At 41.5% G+C, this 12,280-nt stretch overlaps 1 protein-coding gene across 1 annotated transcript in view; it reads left to right on the top strand.

Moving 5' to 3' along the window:
• Positions 1–7,833, top strand: part of PATJ (PATJ crumbs cell polarity complex component) — a gene marked incomplete at its 3' end in the record, with an annotated part of 146,559 nt that extends 138,726 nt beyond the window's left edge. Inside the window, exons 42-45 of the mRNA XM_080348732.1 lie at positions 926–1,030; positions 4,117–4,220; positions 5,861–5,984; positions 7,687–7,833. Coding sequence (XP_080204858.1) covers positions 926–1,030; positions 4,117–4,220; positions 5,861–5,984; positions 7,687–7,833 — 480 coding nt within the window. The remainder of the gene's footprint in view (positions 1–925; positions 1,031–4,116; positions 4,221–5,860; positions 5,985–7,686) is intronic.
• Between the last annotated feature and the right edge of the window lie 4,447 nt (positions 7,834–12,280).

Raw genomic sequence — 12,280 nt, forward strand, 5'->3', positions numbered from 1 at the left:
CTCCAAGTCCCTCAACAAAAAGAAACAAGCAAAAATCCCCTCAAACCTGCCCTCTTTTCCCTTTTTTATTTTATTGCGTCTTGAGATAATAGCGATGATTGCCCATGTGGAAAAATGATATTAAGAGAAAGAATCTAAGTGTATTCGCAGTGATTTTTGAATGTGTCTGTTCATGCAGACCAGGGAGGGCAGCAACAGGCTGTTGGAAAAATACAGTGTTTTGGGGACTGCATAATTTACAGCTCAAACCAGGTAGAAACCTGATCAGAAGTTGTTTGATCTGGAGGCCCTTATAAAGAAATGCCAAAAGGAAGCACTTGTATCCAACCCACAGAATATGTGAGTTTCCAGGAATTAACATGTTCAGTTTTGGAGAGAGTTTCATTAAATCATTGGTATTGAAAAAAATTTACGATGCAGATACATAGGATTGTGTTGGCCCTGAGATTCATTAGCACACGCTGCTACTTTCATGCCATATCTCTAATAGAATTACACAATAGCACTAAGTGCCAGGGTCAAGATCATTTTTGTGTATGAGAAGGTTAATTAGATTAATATCAGAAGTGTCTGCTTTTCTCTACTGCATTCAGCATGTGCATACACATTCTGTAAGCGCATGAACTTGTCTGCACATATGCACACAAATGAATCCTTTCTGGGTGGGAGAGTAGCTTGCTTGTAAATGGAAATGGTAAATACAACCCACCTTTGTTTCTCTGATTGCATTGTTATTTTTAAAAAATTGTCATTGTACTTGCTCTGAAGAATGGTGAATGATCACTAGCAATGCAGAATTCTCACAAAAGGGATCCTGCAAAAGAGAAGCATGACTGTGCAGTGCCAAGTTCATGAGGAATTTTAAGCATTCTTCATTTTAATTTTCCCTAATGCTAGTAATTTTCCATTACTGTTGTACTTTTAGGTTGGAGATCGGATTGTCAGTATTAATGGGCAACCTTTGGATGGGCTGTCTCATGCAGATGCGGTTAATCTACTAAAGAATGCTTATGGGAGCATTATCCTGCAGGTATGGTGATAAATTGAACATGCAGCTGCATGAGAGTAGATAAATGGCATTCAGGGGAAAAAAAAAACCCACAAACAAAAAAACCCAAAACTAAGCATCACTGGCACAAGGCATCACAGAATTGCAGGGTGCTTGCTGATGGGAATTACACAGAATGAAAGCAAGAAATAATTTTCATTCAAAAATTCTTTATTGCCACTCATACAGGCTGTGAGCATGATTATATAAAAGCATAACAAAGAGAACAGAATAACTTGTTGCTACACATGATAAATCAACAAGCTTCCAAGATTTTTTTTAATTTGAAGTTAACTAGAAACAAGAAATTACGTGTGTGTGAATGTGCCCATGTAACCTGATTGTGACCAAACTGCCCACAGTCTTAATTTCCTTTTTCTTGAAAGGGGGAGAGGAAAGAAACACTAGCAGCATTTAGTAAAAAATGATAGCATCGTCATTAAGACAGTGCTGCCTGGCATTGATTTTTCTACAGGTAATGAATAATTACACTCGAGAGAGAAAACAGTGTTGTCACTGGTGCATTTATATGCCAGCTAAAAGGAAGACATGTTCTGCCACTTTGGTTCTAATTGCTGCTTGCCAGTATATTCATCTTTAGTTTATTTTTATGTTTACACAAAGAAATGGGAAAATACTTGCCAGAGAGAATTCAAAATACTGCTCATTTGCAGAATTATTGTAACAATTGGAAAAGAAGCTTGAGACATACAACTAAAATCGACTCTAATTTTCTTTATTATCACACCGTATTGGATTGGAACACATCTTGAGAGATTTTTGCAAGCTTCTTGCTTGCATTACAACATGAGTGTGACTATAAAAAAGGGAGGAAAAAAGAAAAAAAAAAAAAGAAATGAAATTATAATAAACTTAGCTTTAGACTTGCTTATTCTTTGTTTTGTCTGTCCACGAACTGCTGACCTGGTAAGTGATGAGCCAGTTCCAGAGCAGATGGTGTATTTGTGTAGTTCCATTGAAGTCAAAGGAAATACACAGCTCTACACCAGCTGAGGGTTTTCTGTTAAATTATAGTTATCATATTGTTACCAACGTTGAGTAATTTAACTTTTCATGTCAACAGTATTCCCTGAATAGCAAATGAAAGCTTGCTGCAGCACCCAAAATTGCTAATCTTGAAAGCTATAATACAGCGTATCCCACCTCATCATGCATTTAAAAATATTCCTGCCGGCACACGCTGTCGAGCGATCGCTCGCTCACGTTAACAAAGAGTTTCTTCTAGAAATGTCTTTGGGTTTGTCAGGTGACGGATTTTCTTCCACATTTTTGCTGTCTAGCTTAAAATGTGCTTAATACTTTCTACAGATCATACAGGTTGATTCCAATAGAACAGAGTCTGTTTTCCTATATTAAAAATCTGTAATTTGAAGGTGGGGCATCGTATTAATGTTTTCTATCGGCAGGAAGCAGCGTAGAAGTGCTGCTGTAAGTGTGGAGATGCGGTTACCTTACATACCAGCCGCAGGTACTTCTCGGTCGCCAGATCGCTTTTTTAAATTATTATTAAAACAATCTAAATAGAATAATCCTATCACTGTGATAATCATGACTGATGTGTCATTAAGTAATTCTATTTATTATCGGGTTAGACCACTTCATGGCAAACTGCTTTGAAAGGTCAGATAATTGCGTGCAGTGGTGTGGAAAGGCTTATTATCGGCACGTCCTGGGAAGGATGGTAAAGGAGTTTGCAAATGCTGTTTGCAAATGGGAGATTAGGGTCTCGGGGGAACAATCATCCCTTTCGGCTGTTTTGATGCTTTGGTTTAATTTAATTTCTTTTCTGCAGGTGTAGTAATGAGATAAGGGGAAGCTTTTTTACAAGGTTGTTGAACTCTGATATGTTCTTACTGCCAACTGAAGATTTTTGAATATAGATTTATTTTCCCCTCACTTTATTTCACAACAGAATATGACAAATAGTGGCTGGCACTCCTTCCCCTCCTACAATGGGAAGGAAAACTTATCGGTGTCTTTGGCTGAGCCAGGTGCAGCGATCGTGTCGGCTGGACCCCTTCGCTCAGGGCATCTGAGAACCTGAGTCCTGGGATGCTAAATTTGCATGAGAACTAATCTTCCTTCCTAGGAAATGCTGCCACCCTCTTGGCTCTGAGTGATTAGATAGACGGGAAATGTTGTTGTGGAAGAATTGTGAGCGTTCATTTAAAACGGGGGATTTATATAATGGATTTTTTTTTCCTTTTGAAAAGGTACATTTCCCTTAAGCCATGTTCACAGCAAGGAGTGGGAAAAGTACCTGTTAATTTTGATAAAATAAAGCCATAGGTAGCTAGAGAAAATATTGAAAATTTACTTAATGGGTATTTTTCACTGTCTCTGAGCTGAACTCCTGTGCTGCACAGTAAATGTGACACAGAGAAGAACATCTCGTCACAAGGAGATGGAGTCAGGGGATAACCACAGCATGTAGTTGTTGGGTAACTGATGTCCTTTCAGCTGTAAATGCTTAAAATCCAAAACACTTCATAGTGGTTTCCTCAACTTTTTCCCAGAAAAAGCAAAGAATAGAAAATCAACATGGCATAAGAGGTTAAAAAAAAAAAAAAGCTGGAGTGGGCATTTACACTTGTGTTTTGTGTTTAATAAATCCAACTAGGCCTGCAGACCACAAGCTTTTATCCTTACGAGGCTAAACCCCAGACTTCAGTGTGGAAGTAGCCGTTTTCTCAATATAGCTGTGTACCAAACCTACATAACATTGACATAGTTGCTTTTAAAAACCTGAGCGCGTTTGCTACCCCACAACCTGTTAAAATATCGTTAACTCTATTAATTACTGTGTGGTGGTAATTCATGATGGTTTCAGAATAATACAGGAGCCAGAACTGGGAAGTTTAAGAATTCTGTTATTTGAAAGTGTTGAATTAGTAGGACATTTAAGGGAGTAGGACTTACATTTGAAATTTGCTTGAAAAAAATAATCAGCAACTCATTTTCCTAATGCTTTTTTTTTACATAATTAGCCAAGATGTCGTGGGTATTAAGTGAACACACAAAGTATTTAATTGAATCCTTCTGTTTAGGTTGTGGCTGACACCAACATCAGTGCCATTGCTACCCAGCTGGAGAGCATGTCTGCGGGATGCAACCTGAACTCTTCTGCTGAACATCCCACTGAAGATCCCGAGTAAGTTTGTACTTATTCTGTGTAACTGTGGTGAATTTCTGTGTGCCATGTAAGGGAAAAGCCCAGGGTGGTCAAGGAAGTCTCTCCCATTGCCTTTCTCTCTGATTTTTCCATCACTTTTAAGATGAAAACTGTGACCTTCTCCAAGCTGATGATGGACTCATGTCCATCTTCACCTGGTGACAGAAATTCCTTGAGTCAAAAAGCACAAAATGTGTTTCCAAGAACTAGTTCTGGCCATTTTTCAAAACAGTTTATCTCCTTTCTTTTCTAATGTGTTATGCTGATGTGATAGTTCTGCCCTTGTCTATTGGCTTCCTTGCCTGAAAGGAGTTATGATTGTAGCAATTTGAAATGATTTGTCATTAGCAGACTAAGGCAAGAGGTGTTAAAAACCCTGATATCAGAGGCAAATGTTTCAAAGCATGTCCCAGAACTTTCTTTGTCCTTTGAATCTTTTTAGCTTTAAAATTTCAAGGAAGTCTGATTTTAAAATGTTCTACTTATGGCACTTCTCTATGGTGATGGAAATTAGAGATCTAGCCCTCCCCTGGCCATGTATCATTCTCCATTGTGTGCTTTTCAGGGCACCTTGTAGCATTCCAGTTATCATTTTGAAATTCATTTAATTTTCATTTTGGTTCATTAGCTTCATTATGTCCCTCATTTTCATTCTTTGTTTCATTATATTTATTTTAAGAAGCTGAGATGCAAGTTGCTGCCCTACCTCAGGGGTTTTTGAGTATAAAAGTTAAGCTATTTATGCTGCATTCTCTAGTCTTACAATGTGCAATACTGGTTTTATTGCCACTCTCCAAGGAGAATTGCTTACTTCACAAAAGGGTTTGTATTTTTGTTTCATATCAAAGTAGTAAGAAAATTTGAATGTGAAAATATGAAGCGGAATTAGGTAGGTGTATGCACTTGTTTTGTCCTGAAGAAACGGCTGGATATTTGTCATCACAGGCTGTGCCTTTATATAGGTGGAAGATACCAAACAGCGTTTATCCACAATAATTTACTGTAAATATGTGGAGATGACTTTTTCAGATTTACGATGGATATATATACATATGAGCAGTCTAAATTCCACTAAAAATCTTCCTTTTCTCAATGTAAAAGCCACTGAGTGAGGGGGTCTCGGGAGTCAGCCCTTGGGTTATGAAGCACAGAGGTTGCAGATGAAATATAAATTGTTAGAATACAGCCCAAAGATCCTGCATTAGAGCTGAGGCTATAAACACAAAAACTTCCTCTGAAGTCATAAAGTAAAATTATGCTATAAGGAAATCATTGCAGTTGCCACTTATGCAGACTAAAGGTGGCAGCTTGGCCAGAGAGAAAGCAAACTCTCCTTTCCGTGCGTGCAGCGACTGCAGATGAGGCGAGTCTCGCTTCCACATCAGAGATAAGTGCTCCTGTTGAGCTCTTATTAAAAATGAGTATTTTCAAAGTGAGGAGCTGAAGTACGCTGAACAGCGGTTGAACTCCGGGGTGTATTTCAGCACAAGGACAAGAGTTGTGCTTTGTGACTGTGTGAAAAACTTCTTGATAGATAAATATCTCTGTAAGTGTTCCTTCTGCATAAAGTACCCAGAGACAGACGTTGCTATTCTAAGTTATATTTATTGTGTTTTCAGAGCACCTCAGCCTAAGATTATTACTTTGGAGAAAGGCTCTGATGGACTGGGATTTAGTATTGTAGGGGGGTATGGAAGTCCCCATGGAGACCTGCCCATTTATGTCAAGACTATATTTGCCAAGGTATCTTTGTTTTGTTTTCTCCCTTTTTCTGTATTATCTTGAAAAATAAATCTAAGACTTGGCTTGCATAAAATATTATGTAGTAGAAAGCAAAATGTACTATCTAAGTACATTGATGTAAGTGGACCCAGAACTCACAGCCAGCTTCTCGGTTTATATTTTATGTTACTGATGGCTGAAGCAAGATACTTTATCTCAGGAAAATTGCTCTGTGTACTTGGGAAACTTGGTTTTATACATTAAAATATTTATAAGGCAGTTTTCAATCTGTAAATCTCAAACCAAGAGGTACGGAGGTGTCACTTTTCTCACAGTCCAGCAGAGGAGGCAGTTGCAGAGATGCTGTATCTTCATGACTGGACTTCAGCTGCAAAACCAGCAACAAACCCCTGTGCTCCAATAATTACAGAAAAAAGCACCGAAAGACAAAAACCTTGTGGCTTGGTGATGAATTGGCTTCCACATCAGTCCTGGCTGGAGTTATTCTCCCTTGTTTCCAGCTTCTCTCGTGCCTCCTCTCCGTGAGTGCTCCACTCCCATGTGCCCTGTCTCAGCCCATCGCTGACACCAGCGAGTGTCAGGGGGACCCAGGGGTCCCAGCCAGGTACGGGGTGGCTCTGGCCACCGAGGCCGAAGAGGAGACATGGTAGAGCACATCCTCAAGGCACCCAGCCCCTAAATGTCCCCTGGTGCGGAGGGAGGAGCGCCCTGTTTCCCAACCATCCCCTTGCTGGCAACGTGCTCAGTGTGGGCCTACAAGGTATGTCCAGCATGGCCACACAAAGGGAGTTCTGGACAATGGGGAGGAAGGAAAGGAAGACAGTGGGAATTAGGGATATTTTCCGTAAAGTCACGCACTTGTCCTGTGCCCACTCGCTGTCACTCCTGTCAGCGCTTCTGGCAGGGTAGATGACATAATTAAGAAAACCTCATCTGAAGGTGGAGCAGTAGTCATGTCTCCTCTGCTTCAGTGGTTCTGACACTCAAACCGCAAGCATCTGGTCTTTTTACAACTGTCAGTTATTAACACGGGAAGATAGTGTGTCTTTAAACCGATGCTTAGATTTACAAGTTTCTAGATATGAACATAGCTGAGAAAAACTCTAAATCGAAGCTAGAATGCATTGCAGTCACTGGTGGGGCCATGGAGGAGAAACAGACACCATGAGCCGACCTCTGGGCAGGGGAGGGCTCAGGATTTAGATAAAAGAGCTGCATAGAGGCTTCTGGAGGAGAACAGCCGTTTCTAGAGCTCTGCGGGAGCTTCTCAGGCCCTTCAGCGGAGCCCAGCTCCATCCAGGGCTTGGGACAGAGCCCAGGCTGTTCTGCTGCGTGAGCCCTGTGTCCCTCCCCATATTTTAACCCGTTTCTCAGCACTGGCTGTGAATTACATTTAAATGCTGCTTTAATAAATCTCTCCATAATTGTAAAAGCCAAAACCAGCCTTTACGCTGCCATTTTTTCAACAATGAGCCAATTCTCCTCTTTCCAGGGGGTGTACCACCCACCCCAGACCTCGCAGGGTTGGGTGAGCGATGGGCAACGGTCGGAGCATTCGGGGTCACTCCAGCACTGTCATTTCCCACGTCCCCAACCCAGTCACGCTGGGATTCCCAGTGCCGCATCCCTCCTTGTTGCATCCATCAGCATCACGAGAGGCGGGAGGGCTCTGGCCGCTAATGACTCGCTTTGCCGTTTTCAGGGAGCAGCTGCAGACGACGGCCGGCTGAAGCGCGGTGATCAGATTTTGGCCGTTAACGGGGAAGCGTTGGAAGGTGTCACTCATGAACAAGCTGTAGCTATTCTGAAGCGCCAGAAAGGAACGGTAACATTAACGGTGTTATCGTGAATGCCATTGCGCTTGTGAAGATAAATACAATTATTTTAGAACATCACTAGAGCTATAATAATGCTGTTCAGCCCTGAGCAGGATGTAAAGCAAACCCTGGCAAAAATGAATCAGTATTCACCTCATTGCCAGAAGGGTAGTGTGCATCACGAGCTTCATTTAACCTTCCTCATTATCAGCCTTTCTCCCCACCCTCCCCCACTTCTGGTGGCTTTTGAGGTTTCTCTGGACAAGTTTAATTAAGAAACTTCAAAGAACAATATCCATTTTTCTTTATTTATACATCGGTTTATCCCCACTAGTATGAACCCCGATTACAACTGCAGAACCTGGAATCAGTTCGCACACAAAAGAGAATTTAGATCATCGACTGATCTCATCTGATGAGCAGAAATAAATGCTGAGTGACTTGTCATCTCACTCATGATTTACTTATGCTAATTGTCCTTTCAAGTATGCCAGAAAACATTAGCAATGTAATTAAATTACCACTGTTCCAAATGATGAAATATCAAATTCTCCTCTGGGAAATTATTTGTGCTCGGCACAGTAAGTCTGATAGTCAAATGTGAACTTCTCATGTTTATCTCTTTGGGTAGGTCTATGCAAGTTAGTCAGAGGTAATTACTGTGATGTGTCAATTTGCAGCCTTTAGCATGAAAAATAAACTAGGGGAGAGGGAAATTTATTTTTTTAGGCTTTTAAAATGTTTGAGCCTTTTCAGATATTTAGGCAGCATGAACAACAACAACCTATCTCATTCTGTTCTAATTATATTTTTAAAGAAGAAGAAACGTGCTGATGTATGCCAAGCATGTTGCATACAAAGGCAGTTGTTGTTGTGCCAAGATGCAGCATAATTGTTCATCCTGAAACTTTAATGAAGACAAAAGTTTGCTTCAGCAATGTGATCCTGTAATTCTAGTAATGATGGTGAGCAGCCCCCTCTGCACATTGTCTTGAAGGACAGATGAAGTTCATCCAAACCAACAAACCGTGTTACGTTTCCAAGAGTCTGCCCAGGATCAGGTAGTGCAAGCAGAGGCTTTCATGGATCACAGGGGATGCTTCTCCCTTGGGGCTGCTGGAGCTCAATTTTGGATAATACTAAATACCACCAAGCACGGTGAGGTGATCACCGCAGAAGGTTGCTGCAGCAGGTTAAGGTGATGTCCTCCCGGGGCCGAGTGTTCCTCAGCCCCCTCTGGCGAGTTGAACGGCTCAGTTGAAGCAACCAACTATTTTTTTTGATTTAAGCTGAGCCGGGTGAGAGGCTGTTGAAGCCCACAAGGAGCTTGGCGTGGTGGAGATGGGATGCAGGAACATTCAGCCCAAGATTCACAACTTCGTTAATGTGTCGCAGCCATTCCTGCAGTGATTGTATGACCGTGGCCTTAGTGATTTAGCAAATGAGTTTGGCAGGAGGATGAATGGCAATGCCAGTTGTTGTGGTTTAATCTTCCTATCCAGTGGAACATTGGAGTTTTAGAGGAAGCAGCCCAGTCTGATTTGGACTATTTGGTGTAATTTATAATAGTGATGTAGCTGGGAGAAATTAAAGTGGTGGGGGTGTCAAAATTGGCCGTTCATTTTATGTGAAAAATCCCTGGAATTAAATGGAAAGGAGATTCAAAATCTGCAGTATAATAACTGAGCTGTGCAGGGTTTGTCTTAAAGGTACCATTCGTTGTTCAGCGTGTTTTAGCCAGAGTGGGAATTTCCCTATTTTACGTAAAAGAAAAGGTACTGAAATTGGATGAACTGCACTGAAATGAGGAAGCTGTGATTAGCTCTCATTGAAATAGTTTTCCTTACATCATCGAAAAGTTTTCTTTAGGTAATCACAAAGTGCATTTAGCCTGCTGGAACAATTAGTGGGTGTTCCGTTAATAGTGCCTGGAAGAGACTTCACGTTTTCCGTGACTTCCCACTGTAGTATTTGATTTGCCAAGTGAAGTGTCAGTGGAACCTTGACTGTAGATGCACAGAAATATGTCCAGATGTAGCAAATGGGAGAGTTTTTAACAAACTCCATTTGGTTGCAAAGATGTCTGAGGTACGCAGAAGTTAAGGGTGGGTAGGTGAAATGTGAAGAGGTACCTTCAGAAATATTGTATGGACTTTATGGACAAAATGTAATGATTCCTCCGTCTGATTATGTTTATATAACCGTTGCATTCCTACTTTAAGATGTTGCCACATTTAATCTATGAAGTTTTACACAGCTATTTATTAGCCTATTATGCACATACTGTTCATATACATAAAGAATAGAATTTATGGGCTGAGATATTTTGCACTTCTCATTGCTCAGAATGAGAGAGAACATTTTCTGCTTCTTGTAATTTGCACTTTGTGTATTGAATATATTACTGCCAAAAATTATATTGCAACTAATTGATAAACCAGTGACCATGCAGAGAAGCGTGTGCTGTATGTACAGGACCAAGTTAGATAATTAAATTTGCATTACGCTTGTCTGGGTTGAGGTGTTCTGGTTTGTTTAAAACTTTATTTCTGTGCAAGGGAAAAAGCAATTAAACCTCCTGATTGTATGTTTATGTATATCAGTAAAATGAAATATTTTATGACTTCAAAGATTCTAAATAAAGCTAGGTTACATACATAGTCGTGCATTTATTATTATTATTTATTTTTAAGTCACTGTTCAAATCTGTTGGATGAAACGTCTTTGTTTGCTATTCCAAGTAGGGGTCATGGTTGCCCCTTCTCGAGGAGCAGGAGCGGTGGTTGCTGTAGCAGTGATGGAAGGTTGTGGTGACACCCGGCTGTGGTGAAAGCCATCCAGGGCTCTGAGTCGAGGCAGCAGGATCGCTCCTGAATGAGATGGTCACAGGGAGCCATCCCATGCACATCTGCTCTCCACCAGAAGGCCACCGCTGCCCAGCTGGTTGGCTCTACCCGGTAAGTTGGTTTCAGTGAGAGGAATGCCAACAAAAACGGCTTGGTGGAGAAACCAAGGGTCTGGTGCACAGGCAGTAAAACCAGAGGATGAAAATGAAGGTGCCAAGTGATTGTTATTGTGCCAGAAGGATTCAAAATCAACAGCAAAGGTGCTTGCAGGAGGAGCATCTCTAACGTAGGCATCTCACAGGCCTTCAGTTGTGCTGCTCACCACCATTTCAACTCATATGTACCAGCTGGTACAGGGTTCTCCTGCTTGGTTTGAGGACTCAGCTGTCAGAACCTTTTCATTTTGAAGGACCATGTGCTGTTCACCATTACCTTCCTCACCTGCAGAGACCTGGAGTAACCTGCGGTTTGCAGTGACATGCATGGCCATACTTGCCATCACCAGCAGCCACCTTAGGGCTGTTTGCATTTCTCAGCTGATCCTGCAAAGAAAAGGGCCAGTTCTGCTGATGTTCACGCTTCTTCCAAAGGCTGGGACTGAGGTGCTCTAAGTTGTTGTGTCCTCCCCACCACAGGGAACAGGGTCTGTCCCAGCACAATCCCCACTGCAGCCTGGGGCTGGAGGGGACAGCTGGTCAGCCCGGTGGGGTGAGGGGACTCTGTCACATTGCATGGCTGTACTGGGAATGTCTGCAATGACTCCAGATTCCCTGTAATTAATCAAACGGTGATTACCACCCTGGAAGCATGACTTAGCGAGAGTCTGTTGAGGTTATATGATTATGCTGAGATGGAGCAGTTAATGTACCTGCGCCTGAAAGAACTGGAATGAATTAATTAAACGTTGCACATGTATAAAACATTACTTTTTACAGTTGTGCTGAGCATTGATATATAATTCCATTATAATCTTTCTCCACAATTTCACACTTCTATGTCTGTAATTTAGTTGTATTTACATTCTGGTTAAACACTGTCATGGTCATTGTTTTTCCTCTTAGCAGCAATAGACATTTTGTTCTCCTAACACGCACAATCCTGTGATAGCTGGACCTTTTTTGGACAGCAAAAAATCAGAAACATCCATGTTCTGCAGCATCCCAAATGGAAGAGGAACAAGGATCTGAGGTCACTGCTGCTTTTCCAAGTCTGGGAGGGTTACTTTTTTGCACTTTGAATGGGAACAGCCTCTTATGTCTCATAAAGCCCTTTCTTGGCTTTTTTTTTCCTCCTTCTTTTTTAACACTTTGCACAGGTATGATGGGCCATCTGTTGAAGGTGGAAGTGTGGAAGGTGGGTAGTGCCAGGAGCTCATTTGCTGCACGTTCTGGTTTATTTGTGTGCAGCAAAAAAAAAAGGACCAACAAATAAATTCCCCTAGAAAGCAATATGCTCTCCTTCCCTCTTTCCCCTCCCTGCTAGCTGGGCTTTTTTACAGATTCGTTCACATGCAAGGAAGAAGAGCACTCTGGACACTTGTGTGCAGTGGACAAATGGATCTTAAATGGGGGAGTGGGGTAGCAAATGGGGACGGTTGCTGCAGATGTTGGTGTTACCCTGTGCAGGGTGAAGC

Source organism: Nesoenas mayeri (genome assembly GCF_963082525.1).
Source record: "Nesoenas mayeri genome assembly, chromosome: 8".
NCBI lineage: Eukaryota > Metazoa > Chordata > Aves > Columbiformes > Columbidae > Nesoenas > Nesoenas mayeri.